At 41.0% G+C, this 19,536-nt stretch overlaps 1 protein-coding gene across 4 annotated transcripts in view; it reads left to right on the forward strand.

The window, feature by feature from the left end:
- Positions 1–19,536, forward strand: part of MAPK11 (mitogen-activated protein kinase 11) — a 75,249-nt gene that overhangs the window by 10,898 nt on the left and 44,815 nt on the right. For all 4 annotated transcript variants that reach the window (XM_084810904.1, XM_084810905.1, XM_084810906.1 and 1 more), the window contains exon 2: positions 19,313–19,442. In XM_084810904.1, coding sequence (XP_084667030.1) covers positions 19,313–19,442 — 130 coding nt within the window. The remainder of the gene's footprint in view (positions 1–19,312; positions 19,443–19,536) is intronic.

Raw genomic sequence — 19,536 nt, forward strand, 5'->3', positions numbered from 1 at the left:
TGCTCTGAATGAAAAATTAATAAAACTCCTAAATGTAATAAATAATAATGAGCTATTGTAATGATCCTAGAACCCTAGACCTATCTATTCAAGATCTGTGTTGCAGTGGAATGGAGAATGATGGACTGGAAAATTGTAGATTCAAATTTCCTCTCAGCCATGAAATTCACTGGGTCATCTGCCAGCTTCCTATCTCGCAAGGTTATTGTGAGGACAAAATGGGCAGGGAGGCCCATGTACATGGCCCTGAACTCCTTAGGAGATAGCAAATAAGTAAAAAAAAACAAAAAAAAAACCCTGCTGTTTTGTCATTAAAAACAACAAAGAGTCCTGTGGCAACTTAAAGACTAACAAATTCATTCTGGTATAATTAGTCTTTAATGTTCCACAAGAATCTTTGTTGTTTTTGCTGTAATAGACTAACACTGCTACCCTCTGGGAATGATTTTGTAATTAGTTAGTCATGAACTGCAATTCCCAGTCACATCTCTAAAGTTTAATTTTTAGGTCAAAGGGCCTGACAGGTCAGAGAGGGAGTGGATCTTTCAACGGAAATGTCCACCCACAGGTGACAAGGTGTTCTTGGTCATACTATTTTTTTACTGTAAATTCATGCCACATCTGAAGGACCAATTTTACCTGTCAGATGTCAGAAGCACTGAATTAGATACACAGCACGTTCTCTGAGTTTAAGTTGGGACACAATGTGACCCTGAAAGTACCACCTCTAATGGGTGTAAAAGGATTTATGTGATGTGTACTGCCCAAACCCAGTTCTTGTTTGTCTTTCCAGGTACTTTTAATAATTATGTGAAATAATTAACATGCTCACTTTCACAGAATCTGTTTCATTAAGTTGAATGGAACTTGTTTCCAAGTAAAGTGGTTCATAATGGTAGAGACACCATCAATGTAAAAACTACAGTTCCACCCTGATTCTAAGTACTGTGGTGGGCAAACTAATTTTCCTTCTGAGGATGGAACAGAATGGGCTTTCCCACCTCCCCTTCCCTCTGCAGCCTCCCACCCCCCCCCCTTTAAATCTGGTCCTGTGGATTGGAGGGCCCATTGGAATGGCGGGGGATATGGTGCAGGGGGTGAGGGCTGCAGATGTTGCAGGGCATTGGCAGCAGTCTCCCCTCCCTTACATGAATGGAGGAGCAACTTAGGATCCAAGTCAATACCCAAGGGACAGTGGGTTTGCTTCCAAGAGCAGCTTCAAATGTGACTCCCTGTATGAATCTGTTCTGTTCTGTGCATGTGTATGATCACAGATGGTGACGCACTTATGCTTGCTGCGTCTACATCTGTCAGGAGTCTTGAGTAACTGCAGTCAGATAGACATGTGTTCATTTGCCATGCGCCGTCTTCTGCACATGGTTTTCATACTTGGCAATGCGGAAGTGTTATCCCTCTTGGAAATCTGGTATGCTTCAAGTGGCCTTAAGTGGCAAATTTAGAATTGAGGTATTTAGATTAAGTTACACAATAGAGTAATTACATGTTTCCACTATGTAGGTCAGGAATAAGCAACTGAGGCCTCATAAACCCTGTCTGTTGGCAACATAGCCATGGCTAGCCATTACATTAGAAAAGGGGAGGAAATTCTATGGGGTATTCCTTCTCTGGCCTTACACTTTGTACCCCAGCATAGATCAATTTTTGCTTGCTCCTCTTCATATTTGTTGCAGTGTTTTGCCTTTACAGTTTATTGTGCCTATGGGATCAATTTTCCCTCTTCCCTGTAGGTGGTTTTTTAAAAAAAATAGAAAAGAAGGATAGTAAAATTAAGAGAAAATGTCTACCTATCTAAATCAGTTTGACTAAACTGGTTAAGAATACATCTCTATTGTTTTCATTTCACCTAAGGAAACAATTCTGGGAGAAAAGACTGTTCTGTGCATGTGTATGATCACAGATGGTGACGCACTTATGCTTGCTGCGTCTACATCTGTCAGGAGTCTTGAGTAACTGTAGTCAGATAGACATGTGTTCATTTGCCATGCGCCGTCTTCTGCACATGGTTTTCATACTTGGCAATGCGGAAGTGTTATCCCTCTTGGAAATCTGGTATGCTTCAAGTGGCCTTAAGTGGCAAATTTAGAATTGAGGTATTTAGATTAAGTTACACAATAGAGTAATTACATGTTTCCACTATGTAGGTCAGGAATAAGCAACTGAGGCCTCATAAACCCTGTCTGTTGGCAACATAGCCATGGCTAGCCATTACATTAGAAAAGGGGAGGAAATTCTATGGGGTATTCCTTCTCTGGCCTTACACTTTGTACCCCAGCATAGATCAATTTTTGCTTGCTCCTCTTCATATTTGTTGCAGTGTTTTGCCTTTACAGTTTATTGTGCCTATGGGATCAATTTTCCCTCTTCCCTGTAGGTGGTTTTTTAAAAAAAATAGAAAAGAAGGATAGTAAAATTAAGAGAAAATGTCTACCTATCTAAATCAGTTTGACTAAACTGGTTAAGAATACATCTCTATTGTTTTCATTTCACCTAAGGAAACAATTCTGGGAGAAAAGACTGAATTACCTGTATATAAACCCAGAAGGCTCTTGTTATCAGAACCATGTCTGCTTTTCCTGGAAACTTCCTTTAAAATAGCTCTTGAGCTACAAGCTGGCCATTTTTACCTGTATAGTGCCTTGTTTTCCTAACTGCACCTGCTTTTTTTAAAAGTGCCAATTTAACTGAAAAGCATTCGCGCAGTGAGAGTACCATTTTTTTCAGGCTTAATGGTGGAAGTGGAAACATGGTGTGTCACACGCATTGCACAGCAGGTTTGCTTCCACATGGCGTACAGGTTCTTTAGTGTATGTATCCTGTTGCTTGACTTATAAAGGAATTCCAGTAACTGATGCCTGTGGAAGGGATTGAACATTAAGGAAGAGACTATTCAAAAGAGGATAATGCTGCAAATGCATATATTTTCAGGTCTTCTTACGCAGTCAGTAATTTGGTTCAGTCTCTTCTTGATTTACACTAGTATGGACTTAATCTAAGGTAGAAATAAGATGGAAGCAAGGTAAAGAGCTCATGGATAATTAGAGGCTTTTGACTTGCCTCTTTTCTGGGTCCACGAATAGCTTGTTCATTCTATCAAGTATGAAGAGGTGTGTGGAGTTCAGAATTTATTTCAAGCAATTGATGGCATGAGAAGAAGAACAGGCAAACAAGAGGATGTGAGATACCCTGTGAATCCTTGCTTCATAAAGTTATTGATTCTGCATAAGCACTGAAATAGTGCAAGCCCTATCCTCGGTTTACGCCTGCTGGATATGATTGATTCTAAACATTCTTGTGTTGGCAGAGGACGGTGCTGTGCCAACGGGGGGGAAGCTGCACTGATGTAGCAATACTCTTGTACCAATGAGAAGCAACTGCTACAATAAGTCATACACCAGCTGCATGTCCCCAGTGCAAGGGGAGAAACTGGATGGAATTGGGGAAATGGTGTAGAGGAGTGGCCATTAGTCAGAATCTTATGTTCACTTAGAGATTGTTTCTATCCTTTCTTTTTCCTCCACTCCCCTTCCCTTGTGTATCTTGTCTTTTTAGTTGGTAAGCCTGATGGCAGGGCCTGCTTTTTTTATTTATGCATTGATGTGAGCCACTTTGGGAGACAATAATTGTAATATGGGATAAAATACAGTAAATAAATAAATATCCCTGATGACGCTGTAACGTCATGCCAGCAAAAGGCGTAGTGTGAGTTAAAACACTCCCATTAATGGAGACCTCCCGGATGATTACCAGACCTTATCCCTCTCCACTGTCACAGTGGAGAATAGTATCCCAACTAACTATGCAGCCAATCATGGCACACCACCAGAAGTGTATAAGATCCAGCAAGGAAACACCTTTTTCTTATATCAAGCTACAGCCATCTGCCCCATGTCTTAAAAAACTAGAAGCATACAATGAGGACTTTGTGATGGAGCATTTTGCACAAAGGGAGCACTTCAAACAAACAAAATCTCAACAACCAGGGATGACTAACTAAAGGGCAAATAAATAACACCTCTGTGCTCAAAATGGTTGGTTTTGCAGCTTGGGGTGCATAGAATTGTGACTATCGTTACTGATGTGGAGCAGTGTATTGGCCCCAGGAGCGTAGCCAAGTCATTTATACTGTTAGAGGGGCCTAGAGATCCATAATGCTTGCTTAAGTTCATTATTGGTGCAATTCCCTTGCTAGTAAGTCTCTGAGCATGTGCAGATGAGTCAAAAGGCCGATAACAGCCTTCTCAGCGCATTCCTTACTAATGAGTAGAAAGCCTTATCAGGTCGTGCCTGAGAAGTGAAGCTATGTACTTATGCTGAGCTGTAGGGGGCTGTACGTGAGAACCAAACACTTCTAGCCTATGCTGGGAATGAATGTTAGGGGCGCTTGCTAGTGTTGTGCTACCTTATTGCTGACATGTATGGTACAAAACCCATTTGACCCAATGGCTCAAGGTTCAAAGAAGCTGTCTGATCCAACCATTGGGTGCGCCTGTGTGCTATAAGTTACCCAATAAAGTCTCCTTGTAAGTAAATCTTTGAATCTGATTTATCACTATCTTGGCACCTCTAACCTAAGAGTTCAATGCCCACGGCCAGGGCAATACAAGGGGGCTCCACAAGGTGACTTGGAGTCACTCTGCTAGCCCTGCCCCCAGCATTGGGCATGCCACTGGCTTTTCCCCATGGATGTCCACGCATTGGCATGGCTTGCCAAGGGGTGTGCCTGACACTGGGGACAGTGCCAGCCATGTAATCCTGCTCTGGTCATTGCACGGACCCCTTCCTTCAAATGGATAATGTCTGATTGGGGCTTTTTACTAGCATAGTAGCTGTCTGGTATAGTTGAATAATAGGATTAACTTGTAAAACGCCTGTCTTAAAAAAAAAAAAAAAAGCTTTGGGGGCTTAAAATAACTGATAAAGATCAACATATGAACCTCAGTGCAGTTCGGCCTGGGCAATAATTGTGTGGGAAATGTCCTGGTGACCCTGTATATATGTTCTTCAAAGGAATTATGGGATATAGATGTAGCAGATAAACAATCAAACTATGAGCTTCTGTTGTGATCTTAACGGCAGCTAAGCTTCTGTCTTCACATTACGTTGTTAATAATGTTGGTGATTGTAATGGGGCTGCCATATAAATAATTAGTTTGATGACTGTGGATCTTGAATTAGGATCCCTGGAATTGTGAGGCTGGGCCTCTAATCTGCCTTGCACCTTACAGACTAGAGACAATGTGAGCTGCTAAGGCTCAGAAACTCTCCTAAGCTCATGACTTAGTGGTAGACATATGCTTTGCATGTAGAAGGCCCCAGGTTGACTCACTGGTATCTCCAGTTTTGAAATGGTGTTGAGTAACAGGGCTGGGAGAGATTCTTCCTGAGATTCTGAGGAGCTGCTCCCAGTCAGAGTACTGAGCTAGATGGACCAATATGCTGACTCAGTCAAAGACAGCTTTGAATTGGCTAAGAAGGGCTACTATTTTAGTTGTTTTTCTTTCTGCACATTGCAGCCAGAATTATCCTTATCAGTTTGATGTGAGCAGCCTGTGAGTGTATTGTGTAATTTGCTTTCACTTCCAGGCCTTCCTCTGGACTATGAAGTTACTGTCTTTGCATGGGCTTTGCACAACCTTTGTACAACATTTTCCATATTGTCTGCAGCTGACCCATTAGCCTTCCAGGACAAAAACTACCAGTTATCTGATCATGGCATAACCTTAGTAAATGTTTAGCCCTTATGTTTACACTTTGTCCAGTTACGTTACATAGTTCAAAATTTGGGGAAGGCATGATGGTTTCAGTAGAAAAAAATAGTGTTTCACATGAGAGCTGCTTTAGTTCTACCTAAGTGTTATTCAGCTACTTGAGTAGATTTGCCTGGGGCTTCTTTATCCTTTGCCTTTATCCAGGCCCATAACAGTGACCTTACTGATAGGAAGTATTGTAGTGCAATCCTATACAGTGAGTTCAGTGGGATACAATGCAGCCACAGTTGCCTTATTTACATGCACTAGCTGTCTTAAGGCTTGCTTTGTAAGGGTGCCAAGTTGATTGTTGTTTTTGCACTTGGAACTCCATTCCTTAAAACCTTAATGTTAACTTTAGTAATTGTTTAAGCCCTCAACAACAACAGCAACAACAACACCACAGGCATTAAAAATAAATACCCAGTATCTTCCACATTTCTCTCTGAACATAACTGGTTTGGAGCTTGACATCAAATACCACTTCCTACCAATGTTGTATCAGATAAATGTGTGAAAGTGAAAATTAATGTTAAGAAAATAGTCATACCAGTTTTTAACCCTTCTTAGGCATGGAAATAGGTCTTTGCAAATTGCGGTGTGAAAGCTTGAATAATGGTTTTATTGTCACCTAACCTTCTGTATTCAGAATTAATATGCGTGTGTGTGTTGGCAATCTTATTTGCTGACCTCCATCTTATAGCACTTCTCATGGTGTTGATAAAATGGCAAGTTAAATTTTCTTTCCTCTGTGGGTTAAAACAGACAATTTACCTGCAAGGGATCACTGTGGACTGAAATGTCTATAAATATTACAAGTTTGAGATTCTACAAAACAAACAAGTGACATAATAGTTATTAAGGATGTTTTAAAATCTGATTATTTGGCTTTTAACTGATAAGCCAGTAAAGTTATAGTTACATTTTATATATTCCAGAGAAGCATCAACTTTTTAGATCTGCCATTTAGTGTTGTTAAGTGCTCATCTGGGAAAATAAATGAGATGTTACAATTGATTTTCTTCCTTTTTATCTTATGTAGATCCAAACTGCACCTTCAGATGTGCATTGCTATGGCTAGTTGTTGAAATAGTAAGGCATCAGAAACAGCTGCATCTAGGATCTAAATGTATACTTAAAGATGCAATCCTATGCCCATTAGGATTACTTAATAAAAGTAATCTCTTAGACTCAGTGGGATCTATCTCTCCAGATGCTTTGGTCTTCCAGTCCCAGAGGCCCCTGCCAGCATGGGCAATGGTCAGGCCTCCTGGGACTTGAAATCCAAGACATCTGAAGATCTACCCGCTGAAGATCTACCCACCACTGATGTATAGGATCGGGCTGCATGAAAAAGTTTTGTTTTCCTTCATATAAGAGCATGTTGATCTTATTATGTGGTGTTCATAGAAAATACCAGTGTTTTCTTTTGTAAAGTAGCCATTGCTAGGAACTCCCACACTGATAATAGTGGTGATATCCCAAGGCCATATGAGCAGGTAAACCACCCAGTCTTCCCCTCCCAATCTTTTTCTACCTTTCCAGCCCTTAAAAGTACCATTAAGTGTGTGTGAGTGTGTGTGTGTGTGTGTGTGTGTGTGTATTTAAGTGCCCTTCAGCTTATTTGGCTTTGGCCACACTCCTGTGTACATTTACTTGAGCATAATTTTCCCCATAACATCAGTAAGGCTTGTTTCCAAGTAAATATGAATAAGATAAGGCTGTTAGGCCCTTTTCTTCTGAGTGAAAGGCAGAAAACAAAATAACATGCAATTTTGACTTGAGATCTGTGGAACTAGACAGCAGATCCAGGCCTGGGACATTCTATAATTTGTAAACATCTGCTTACTTGACTCCCTGCGACAAGTGAAATTAGCTGTAGGCAACCAGGTGATAAAGCTTTCATATGGAGGTGGTTTTTCTTTCCTGCTGCTACAAATGCCATATATGCGTGGCATAGGCATTTTTAATCAGTACATTTATATCCTGCCTTTTTCCCCCTTGCAAGGAACCAAAGGCAGCTTAACTCTTTCTCCTCTCTGTTTTATACAACAACCCTGTGTGGTAAGTTAGGCTAAAAGTAAGTGTCTGTTCCAAAGTCCCGCAGTGAGCTTAATGGCCAAGCAGCAACTAGAAACTGGATTTCTCGATTCCCACTCCAACACTCTAACCACTACACCACACTGGTTGCCAAGAAATTCATAAATTCATGTGAGAAGTTCAGAAGATATCTGTAGAATCACAGAAATTGGCTAGTAACTTCCATGCTCTTATATTTGAAAGCCCTTACATTTATTATTTCAGCACTAATTATATGTCTAGTGCCATTACTTGAGAAGTTCATAAGGCCCTTATTGAAATAAGTGTGTCATGGGTTTTTTTATACTCATGAATAATATCATCTGTGCTGACCACAGCTCATTCTTTCAAGATGGATTTCACTGGGACTATTTATCCTTGGTTATCCAAAAGTATTCTAACAAAAATGTATTTGCATGACTCGGCCTAAAAAATAGACTTTTCAGCACTGGGAGATGTGTAGGATATCAGCTGTAACTTTGTGTACATAAAAATTGGTTAACGGACACATGTATATTGTTCGGGGTGGATATTTGTACATAATAGATAAGTTTTTCTTGTTCTAGTTGCTTATTATAAAGCTGATAAAAGATGGCATGTTTTATCACTTTTCATCTTCAGTATAGCATGAGCTAAGAAAGGCTTTTACTTATTCTGCATTGCTCTATTCATTTCATGTTAGGACATTCATTTCAGCTAACTGACCCTGATTGTTCAGGAGCTAAAGTAATAACCAACAATATTCAAATCTCCATCGCCACTTTCCAGTATAATAACCTCATCTCACAGGGTGAAACAAGGGTCAACTCTCTGGCAGAATGATTCATAATTTTAAATCCATTACTAATCTCTTCTCCTTTGTGTTTTGATTTTCATCGCTGTGTTTTAACCTGCACCTGTACTTCAGGAGATAGTGGTTGCCATGATTGTCCCATAGAACTGGAGATACACAGCAGATAAAATGATTTGTTTTTCTGGACCAGTGTAGTTTGATGCTGGAGTATGGATGGTTTCAGGTTTTACAGAGCACAGATTTCTGCTTAGTGAAAGAGTTCTCTGACATTTGAAAACGTCCATGTTCCTACACCAGTTTGTCTTGCTCAATACAAATATATTTCAGTTTATCTGCTTGAGCCCGATGCAGACTTAACACTTCCAGTTTCTTCTTATTATTTATTATGGTATTATTATTTATTACATTTCTATACCATAGCCATAGCCAAAGCTCTCTGGGCGGTTTACAGAAGTTAAGAGACTTAACATTGTTAAGAGACTGGGAGCAGGTGACATGTTTAGGAGCTTCCTCTACAATCTGATGCAAATGGTTAGCCATGGTTTAGCATACAACTGTGAGCTATGACTAAGGGCCGTACTAGACTATCCGTGAAATGCATAATTGAATTTCACACAATTGTTTTGTTTTTGTTTTTTGTTTCCCCAGTAGTAGCCGTAGGGGCCCCAAGCAGGATTAGACCACAGGGAGGGGGTTAATTTACCGCCTTTTTTTGGCCACGGTCTAGATATAACTTGGCCCTTCCTGAAGCTCCTGCTTCCCCATGAAGGAAGCAGCTTTTGATGTCAATGGCTGCTTCCCTTTCGGGCAAATATCACCTGGGTGGGAGGGGGGCGGATTTTTGTTGGGACTATAGTGTGTGTTGGGAGAAACAGTTACATTGTCCTCATGTACTCTGGTCCCAGTCTGGCCATCATGGCTGCTCTTTTAAAAAGTCAAACAACTTAATGATATGTGAAATGTGTAACTGCATTTCATCTAGTTTTGCCCTAATGTTTACCAGGTTGCCTCTTGAACAGGTCTTGCAAACCCACATTAAACCCTGGTTTCAAATGTTGCTTAAGATGGGAACCTTTGTTGGCATTAACCATGGTTAGTGCTAACATAGACAGAGACCCAGTTTGCACATAACACTAAACCCCAAATCCTGGCTTAATAATCCAGTATGAGCAGTATATGCATGAACAACACTCTTCCTTCCATGTGAGCAAGTTAACAAACCAGGATTCAATACTTAAGCATAGCTTTTTGTGACATGTGAACTGGGAACTATGGTTACGTGCTTTCAAACAAGCCAGGATTCATAAAGCAACTTTAAACCTTGGTTTAAAACTGGCCTCTGATCCTGGCTTGTTTGCAAGTACTGAACCATAGTTCCAGATTCGCATGTTGCAGGAAGACATGGTTAAGTGCCAAATCCTGCCTTGTTTTGCTGCTTATGCAGTGGGAGGTGCAGGTGGCAGGAAAGGGGCTGTTTACAGGTGCACACCCCTCAGGTGTATCCTGGCCTGTTAAACAAGGGGTTTGGGATTAGCATTAAGTGTGAATGCAGCAATAATGTTGAAACATGGATAAGGCAAACCAAGGGAAGGGCAGATGAATTTTGCAATACAGGGAGATTGGCAGAGATTCCTATGCTAGGCCTTTGTTTTCTTGGGTGCTTACTACTCAGGAAAGCTATTTATGCTCTCACATTTCATTTAACTTCCTGAACACTCCATCATGCACCCATTTCCTTGAAATTCTACAAAACAATAAAACTTTTTGTTTTGGAGGTGAGGTGACGGAATCTTTCTGTACGAGTTTTTAACTTAATAAGTTTGCTAATACGCATGGAGACCATTTTAAGTCACCCCACATAGTGACCGTTCGTATGCAGCAACTCTTTCTGGAGTTGTCGTTCAGTCGTGTCCGACTCTTCGTGACCCCATGGACCATAGCATGCTAGGCCTTCCTGTCCTCCGCAATCTCCCGGAGTGTGCTCAAGTCCATATTCATTGCATCGGTGATGCTATCTAGCCATCTCATCCTCTGCTGTCCCCTTCTCCTTTTGCCTTCAATCTTTCCCAGCATCAGGGTCTTTTCCAGGGAGCTTTCTCTTCGCATTAGGTAGCCAAAATATTTGAGCTTCAGCTTCAGTATCTGTCCTTCCAATGAGCAGTCAGGGTTGATTTCCTTTAGGGTTGACTGATTTGACCTCCTTGCAGTCCAGGGGACTCGTAAGCGTCTTCTCCAGCACCACAGTTCGAAAGCATCGATTCTTCGGCGCTCAGCCGAAGCTCTCACAGCCATACGTCCAGCTCTCACAGCCATACTGTCCAGCTCTCACAGCCATACGTTGCTACTGGGAAAACTATAGCTTTGATTATAGAACCTTTGTCAGCAAGGTGATGTCTCTGCTTCTTACTGTGCTGTCTAGGTTTGCCATAGCTTTCCTCCCAAGGAGCAAGCATCTTTTAATTTCATGGCTACAGTCACCGTCTGCGGTGATCTTGGAGCCCAAGAAAGTAAAATCTGTCACTGCTTCCATTTCTTCCCCTTCTATATGCCAGGAAGTGATAGGGCCAGATGCCATGATCTTCATTTTTTTAATGTTGAGTTTCAAACCAACTTTTGCACTCTCCACTTTCACCCTCAACAAGAGGCTCTTTAGATCCTCTTCACTTTCTGCCATTAGGGTGGTATTGTCTGCGTATCTGAGGTTGTTGATAATTCTCCCGGCTATCTTAATTCCGACCTGTGATTCATCCAACCCAGCGTTTCTCATGATATTTGGAGACTGGAACATTTTTCACTATATTTGTGGTGTGACTGTATATGGTGTCTTTGAGAAAGGTATTCAACCTGTGTGATGAACCACAGCATGCACACATGGAAGCCGTAACATTTACTTCGACCCTAATGCTTGTGGCCATGTATTTTTGACTAGAACATGTGCTGGGTACTCTAGTGATAAGGTGAAAGGGAAGCTCCCAAATGTGTAGCAAAAAACAATCTGTCAAGGGAAATGATTAGTGAAGAAACAAATCCCAGTACATTTTGAACCAATTGGTTATTTACCAGGGAATCTATGTTAAACGTAGGAGCTAAGCATGCAGGAAGGGAAGATCTCAATGGAGCTTTTTTACTTTCCTGCTTGCTTTTGACCAAGTATGTATGCACCATAAGACACTTGGCATTATAAGAGGCCTGTTTATGTCTCCCATAGTTAGATCCCACTGGCTTGTTCCAGTCAAGAGTGACATATAGAGACCGTTCTTGCCCAAAGATAATATTCATCATATTAGACCCAACAAATGTCTCAGAATTCCCAGGGTTTGGGGTGGGTGGTATATGAAAATGCGGGAGGAGAGAGTATAAAAATAGTACTTGGAATGAAGAGGTATAGGACAGAGAAACCAAGGTAACGAAACTGCTTTTTGTATCTTGTTCCTGATAAGGAGGGCACAGCAAGTAAGGATGCAAACTATCTCTTCCTTTATTCACCTTTTTGTTTCTTACCATTTCTGATTCCTTTCTTTCCTCTCTCCATTTTTCCATCCTTCTCTCCTTCTTTCTGTTAAGACTTTCCAGGGACAAACTTCTGAAAAATAAACTTCAGAAGGAATTGCAGTTATTAGGGGACCAGAAAGCTTTTAAAACAAGCACCAACTGAAAAAAAAATATGTCTAGAATATACTCAGAACATCCAGCTATGAACTTATTTTCTGTCCAGTGAAATGAAAATGAAGATCTCAATCCTGCTTCCAGTTGGAATCCAAAATGATTGCAGTTACAAAGTACAATCTCGAAAGTGTTGAGCATGCTAAAGTCCCCCCTGAAATCAATAGGACTCAAGTTATGCACTAAAGCCCAATTGAGTTTGATGGGACTTAAGTGCATCTTTTTTTTTTTCTGGACTCCTAGGATACAGTTTAACAATTCCTGGTCTCCAATAGCCATCATTCCTTTTCAAGCCAACATAGGGCCACTTAGTGTATTGCTTTCTAAGAGTTCTATGGTTTCATCCAATGACGTTTTCAGGAAACATTCAAGTTAGAGACCAGCCAACTCCACTTTTCATTCCTCTTTCATCTCTATCCTTTATTTTCCCGCCAGTTCATTTACAGTTGACAATTTTGCTAGACCTTTTACAGATAAAACCATTCAGATTTGTTCTAATTTGGGTCTTATGTTGTCTTCAATTCAAATACAGTATGTTCCCAGTGTCTGGTCTAGTGGCTGGTGGTGCTTGGATGAATATCAGGTTTTGCAACATGAAGATGTGGATAGAGTAGTTGGGGGAGAGTGGTCTGCTATCTGCTTGCTTGACCCTTGCTCATTGTGGTTCATTGTATTTAGATGGGAGGAGATCACTGGCTGGTTGAATGAGACAATTAATGCTTCATTGAGGGAAAGGGTGGTACTGGATATCTTGAAGGAGGCAATTGTGCAGTCCCTCCTGAAAATGCTGTGGCTGGACTCTAAATATCTGGCCAGGATGCTTGGGGTAGTTGTTGCCATCCAACTCCAGATATTCCTGGATGAAACTGATTATTATATCTGTTTGATCTAACCCAATTTTGGAATTGGAACTGCCTTGGATGATCTATGCCAGGAGAAGGACAGGAGGAGACACTATTAATTCTCCTTGACTCTCAACTCTCCTAGGACCTAAAGCTCTCAGCGGGTTTTGATAACATTGTCCATAGTACCCTTCTCAACCATCTGTTGGGGGTGAGAACTGGAAGCACTGAGTTCTGTTGGGCTAACCTGACTGATTAGTTTCAGAAGAATTGTTCTACCCTATAGTATTTATGCTGTGGGGTTCTGCAAAGTTTCTTAGGCTGTTCAATTATTTTATAAGTATTATTTATTTAGGGGAATTTTTTTTTAGGACAAAGGCCTTTCAAGGCTGCTTACAGTGATAATACAAGGATCTCAAATAACAATAAAATGATACAATTAAAATATGTTACAAGGTTAAAAACATACCACAAAAGACAAGAGAAGCGAGCAAACCATAACTTCTTTAACATAGTCTTTAAAATACTCTTCAGGCAGCAGCATTGTAACCATTAAAAATCCAAACAAATAGTCTAAAACTGAAGACCTAAAAATAATAATCTAAAAGCCAGCAGCATTCTGAATAAAATCAGCTCAGTTAAAAGCAATCTTGGAATAAATAGGCCTTCAAAGTCAAGGTCATCATTGACAGAGCCAACTGCACATCCCTTTGAAGGGGGTTCCATAAACCCGGGGCTACCACTGAAAAGGCCCTGTCTCTAGTGCCCACCAGTTTAACTAATCCCAGTGGTGGGACAACAAGAAGGGCCTCTGATGCCAGTCTTAGGGCACAGACACCTTCATACAGTTATAGAGGGTCCTTCAAAAGTTTTTGTGAAAGACAGAGAGAGATTACCCAGGAATTTGAAGTGAAGAGCCATCAGTATGCTGATGACACCCAACTCCATATCAGGTGAGCATTAGACTTTGTGAACAGATTCTAGACCTGGTAATGAGTAGATGAAACCAATTAACTGAAGTTCAGTCCAGATAACATTGAGGTATTCTTGGTTGATGATAAAGCTGACCACAAAATGGAGGTTTGGCGTGTTCTGGATGAAGTTATGCCGTCTGTAAAGGATCAGGTCCGCAGGCTGTAAAATCCAGCATTTCAGATGGATATTCAAGTGCCCTCTGTAATTTAAAGTGTCTCCAACCTACTTTGGTTAAAGCAGTGACTCTTCTTAGAAAAATGTGACCTGGCCTCGGTTATTCATGCTCTGCTAACATCCAGATCAGACTATATGGGGCTGCTTTTTAGGTTCTCTGGAAAATTCAGTTGGTTCAGAATAGCCTGGTGCCTGACTAATGCTTTTAGAAATTAACTTACCTGGCCAGTACTTCCAGTTTGTTTCTGGGCATAATTCAATGTGGTAGTATTAACTTTTAAGCCCTAAATGGCCTTTGTTGTTGTTTATTCGGTCAGTCACTTCCGACTCTTCGTGACGTCATGGACCAGCCCATGTCAGAGCTTAATGTCGACCGTCGCCACCCCCAGCTCCCCCAAGGTCGAGTCCATCACCTCCAGAATATCATCCATCCATCTTGCCCTTGGTCGGCCCCTCTTCCTTTTGCCTTCCACTTGCCCTAGCATCAGCATCTTCTCCAGGGTATCCTGTCTTCTCATGATGTGGCCAAAGTACTTCAGTTTTGCCTTTCATATCATTCCCTCAAGTGAGCAGTCTGGCTTTATTTCCTGGAGTATGGACTGGTTTGATCTTCTTGCAGTCCAAGGCACTCTCAGAATTTTCCTCCAGCACCACAGTTCAAAAGCATCTATCTTCCTTCGCTCAGCCTTCCTTATGGTCCAGCTCTCGCAGCCATAGGTTACTATGGGGAATACCATTGCTTGAACTATGCAGACCTTTGTCGTCAGTATGATGTCTCTGCTCTTCACTATTTTATCAAGATTTGTCATTGCTCTCCTCCCAAGAAGTAAATGTCTTCTGATTTCCTGGCTGCAGTCAGTATCTGCAGTAATCTTTGTGCCTAGAAAGACAAAGTCTGTCACCGCCTCCACGTTTTCTCCCTCTATTTGCCAGTTATCAATCAAGCTGGTTTCCATAATCTTGTTTTTTTTAGGTTTAACTGCAACCCAGCTTTTGCACTTTCTTCTTTCACCTTCGTCATAAGGTTCCTCAGCTCCTCCTCACTTTCAGCCATCAAAGTGGCATCATCTGCATATCTGAAATTGTTAATGTTTCTCCCAGTGATTTTAACTCCAGCCTTGGCTTCATCAAGCCCAGCACGTAGCATGATGTGTTCTGCGTACAGGTTGAATAGGTAGGGTGAGAGTATACAACCCTGCCGTACTCCTTTCCCAATCTTAAACCAGTCCGTTGTTCCGTGGTCTGTTCTTACCGTTGCTACTTGGTCGTTATACAGATTCCTCAGGAGGCAGACAAGATTACTTGGTATCCCCATACCACCAAGAACTAAATGGCCTAGGCCTAAAAGGCCTAAATGGCCTAGGACCAGGTTATTTGAAAGAGTGTCTGCTCCCATATGAACTGTGCAGTCATCATTGGAAGCCCAACTCTAGAAGTCCTAGCCCTCTTGAGACAAGGAAGGTGGCTACAAGGATCTTCCTGGTGGTGGCACCACAACTCTAGAACTCCTTTCTCTTATCAGTTTATTGGCACCAAGTAAAATGGTTTTGTTTGTCCAGGCTTTTAAATTGTCTTTTCATGGCTCTCAGTGATACACAGTTTTTTCATGGCTTTTGGTGATTCTGTTGCTGCTGAAAAATACTGCTGTTTTTGTTTGCTTTATCATGAGTGTTTTAAAATAGGTTTTACAACTTTCTGAATTGTTAAATTTATTGCTGTTCATTTTATTTCTTGTGTGCTGCTTTGGGCATAATTTGGTGGGAAAGTGACATAAAAATAAACAGGGGAAAGCCAACCCGGACATTTTGCTTTGAAAAGTGGGGTAAAAATATTATAAATTACATTTCCTAAACACTATTGTTATCAGGATAAGCTTTGCAAATGCTGAGATCAAGCTAGATTTCTTTCAGGAATAAGTTAAGACAAACATTTTAGTATTACAAGAAATACACCTTAAAGCATACATACATATGAAAAAGGACATTAAGAGCACAATCGATGGGACTCAGAGACTTCTTAACTCAGAGGCTTCCAATCATCTAATGCAGGGTGAGAGGAGCAGCGGAGACAATGTTCACCTCCCCGTCCTCCCACCCTACAGATTTTGCTAGATGGGCTTTTTAGCCCATCTAGCAAGGGGGCTTCCAAGGGGGAGAGAAGGAGGCTGGAAGAGGCTTAGGATAACTCCTATCCTGGCATTTCTTGTCTTCTCCCATCCCCACTGTCCAGAATGCCCCCTTTTCCCCCTCTCCAAAGTTGGGTTTCTGACCTCGGAGAGGCAGCTGGCACAGTTCTCTCCATATCAGTTGCAAGGGGATGGGGGAGGGGGGGAATCTCCTATTCCCTCTTCCGGGGTCAGAGCACTGTCTCCAACCTCAGAAGGGTTTTATGAGCAATCCCAGGGACCATAGGATCACTCAATTCAGCCTTGCAAATAACCCAACAAAATTTACTAGCCTGCTTTTTTTCTTCTTCTTTTTTACAAGTCTGTTAAGATGCTAGTAGCCTATGTTTCCATGCTGGTCATGGAAGAGGGGAAGCCCCCTTCTCTGCAGCCAACATGAAAAATTACTAGCCTCTTAGCAGGCTAGTAAAAAAATAAAATGCCTTCTACCTATTGGACTAGTGGAGAAAGAATGCCATCTCCTACCGCTAGCCCACTGCTAGTTGTAGAAGAAGAGAATCCTCCCTCCACAGCTAGCCAGAAACAAAGCAGACTGGTATAGGGATGGAACAGCCTGTCTCTTCTCTGCTAGCCTTCTCACTTGCCTGCATGGAATACCTGGACTCACCTACATGAAATGCCTGGTTGCCTATGATGACCAGGCATATTTTCAATGCAAGGCTGCATTAGTCCTTAAAATTCAGCACTTTAAGGGCCTTTAATATTTTTTATGTTAACATGCATTTAGGAATGGAAAGTTAAAGGCATTCAAATTTTAAAATACTGGTCTGTTCCAAGATCTTGAAATAAGTCCCATTGATTGAACATACTTGATTTGAAAATAATGAACGCAGACCAGACCTTCATAGAAACTGTGATGCATGCAAGGAGCACTGAATGTATAGAAGCTTCCTTTTCTCTGCTATGATGGGAACTTTGTGGGGGAGTGGCACACACTAAGTTTCCTCATTGTCCTTGGGTTCTGAGCAATAATGGGGCAGGACCTGTAGCTATACTTTGTGTTCGGATTAGAAGCCCCTTTGTGCGCAAAATGCCAATTAGATGGAACGAATGTACAGAGGACCCAAATCCATAGTTTTAATGGCTTTATTTTTAGTATGGATCTGGTTGTGATAGCTGTGATGGTGGGAGCTGTTATAGCGACCACCGCTTCTAGGTCATAAGGAAAAATGTTGTCCAAAATATCAGCAGATATTAAAAGGGATTCATGAGGACATTTTGAGATTTTGAATCATCAAGGCTTCAACTGAAGCCTCAAGCGTTTATATTGAAGGCTTATTTATTGTCAGTGGCGCCTAGGGCAGCCTTTTATAGCATTGCAAGTTGGTAGATTTTAATTAATGGTGTATATGAGAAGATTACACACAGCATACCAATGTGTGGCAGGCATGATTAACACTTGAGATACCTAGACAGGGTGGCAGACTCTGTAATTAATAGAGGCTCCCATCTGTTCACCAGGGGCCCGGCATGCAGATCGTAGTGCTCCCTAGGGAGCCTTGACTTAGAGACATGGGAGATAGGAAGCCAAATTAATGAAGATAATTGTCTGGTTATTTGTCATGGCAGATGGGAGAAGGATATTACCTGGGGATAATCCTTGTGTTGTTATCACAAGAAATACTAATTTGCTAAGAGTACAATTTTCTGTAAGGGGTTGCTGTCATGAAATAATGAAAGTCACAAAATAAGTGGTAAGGCAATATTTTTTTCTAAAGAAAACACAACTAAACGTTTGCTTGTATTGTAAATGTGTAAGCTTTAACCAAAGTACACAGGCCCACTCAGTCAAAGAGAATGCAAGTTGATCAACTGAATCTAGTAAAATGCAAGCTATTTCTTTATCTTTTTTCACAAAAAGCAAAAGTAGGTGTGTTGGCCAAAATCCATATCACAGTAATACCTTTATTAGGTCAACTCAAAGTAGACTGTGCAAGCTTCCAAGTTCTCCAGAACTCTTCATCGCACAGGATGGTAAACAAAGCAAAAGGGAGTGGGGAGTGGCTGATATTCAAGCCATGGAGTCTGCCTTTAGTGACAATCTTAAGATGGAGAGTGGAAGGAGGTTGCGCACATTCAAATTATGCTCTTCTAGGTACTGAGATGGTTTCAGATTGCACCTGGCACCATCCCGAGGTTGACCTTGTCAGTGCCTGTAAAGACCTGCTATTGCCCCAATGTGAGGTAGTGCTTGTCTGTTTCTGGGATGTATCCTCTGGTTTGTTGGGTTGTTGGTTTTGACGTCTCTTACTCATGTTGTTGAGTTTATACTCCTGTTTTGTGTTAGGTGTAGACTTGTACCAGTGCAAGAGGTGTCCTTTGTCTTGTTCATGCCAATAGGATTATATTTAGCATTGTTATTCTACTGTCCTGCCTTAGCAGTCTCATCTTAGTTTGCCTTTGAACCATGTAGGTCTTTAGTATAGTTGTCTGGTTCTGAGTAGATTCACCAGAGCAGCATTTTACTGTAATGCCACAACACTGAACGCTGAGAAGGACCAATTCATTTGTTGTCTTGCACAGTGGACCATAAGATCAGCCTATTAAAATGAATTCAAAGTATTTAATTGCTTTGGATGTCTGAGGTTCTCTGCTAGTTCAATAGTATCTATGTGAGTGTACGTTTGTGTGTAGATGGATGATAAATGTTGTGTACAATGTAGTTAATTCCAAATAAGATTTGATACATTTTTTCTATATGAAATGAATGAAGGAACACAACTACGGATGAGTTTTAAAAGAAAACTAAAAGAAATGAATATAGTTGGCTTAAAATTAGACGAAAGTGGAAAACTCTATAAATTATTTTTTTATATATTTGATTATGTTTCAGTTCAGCGTATGATACCAAAACAAGGCAGAAAGTGGCAGTCAAAAAGCTTTCAAGACCTTTCCAGTCCCTTATTCATGCCAGAAGGACGTACCGGGAGCTTAGATTACTCAAACATATGAAACATGAAAATGTGAGTGAAAAGATTGTGCTATGTAAATCTTTAATGTAAAGCTTGTAATTCATCTTTTGTTTGGTTTTATTGAACTATTCATCAGAAAATCTCA

This window comes from Heloderma suspectum, chromosome 7 (genome assembly GCF_057233095.1).
Source record: "Heloderma suspectum isolate Gila_16-S chromosome 7, 16-S_ref, whole genome shotgun sequence".
Taxonomy (NCBI): domain Eukaryota; kingdom Metazoa; phylum Chordata; class Lepidosauria; order Squamata; family Helodermatidae; genus Heloderma; species Heloderma suspectum.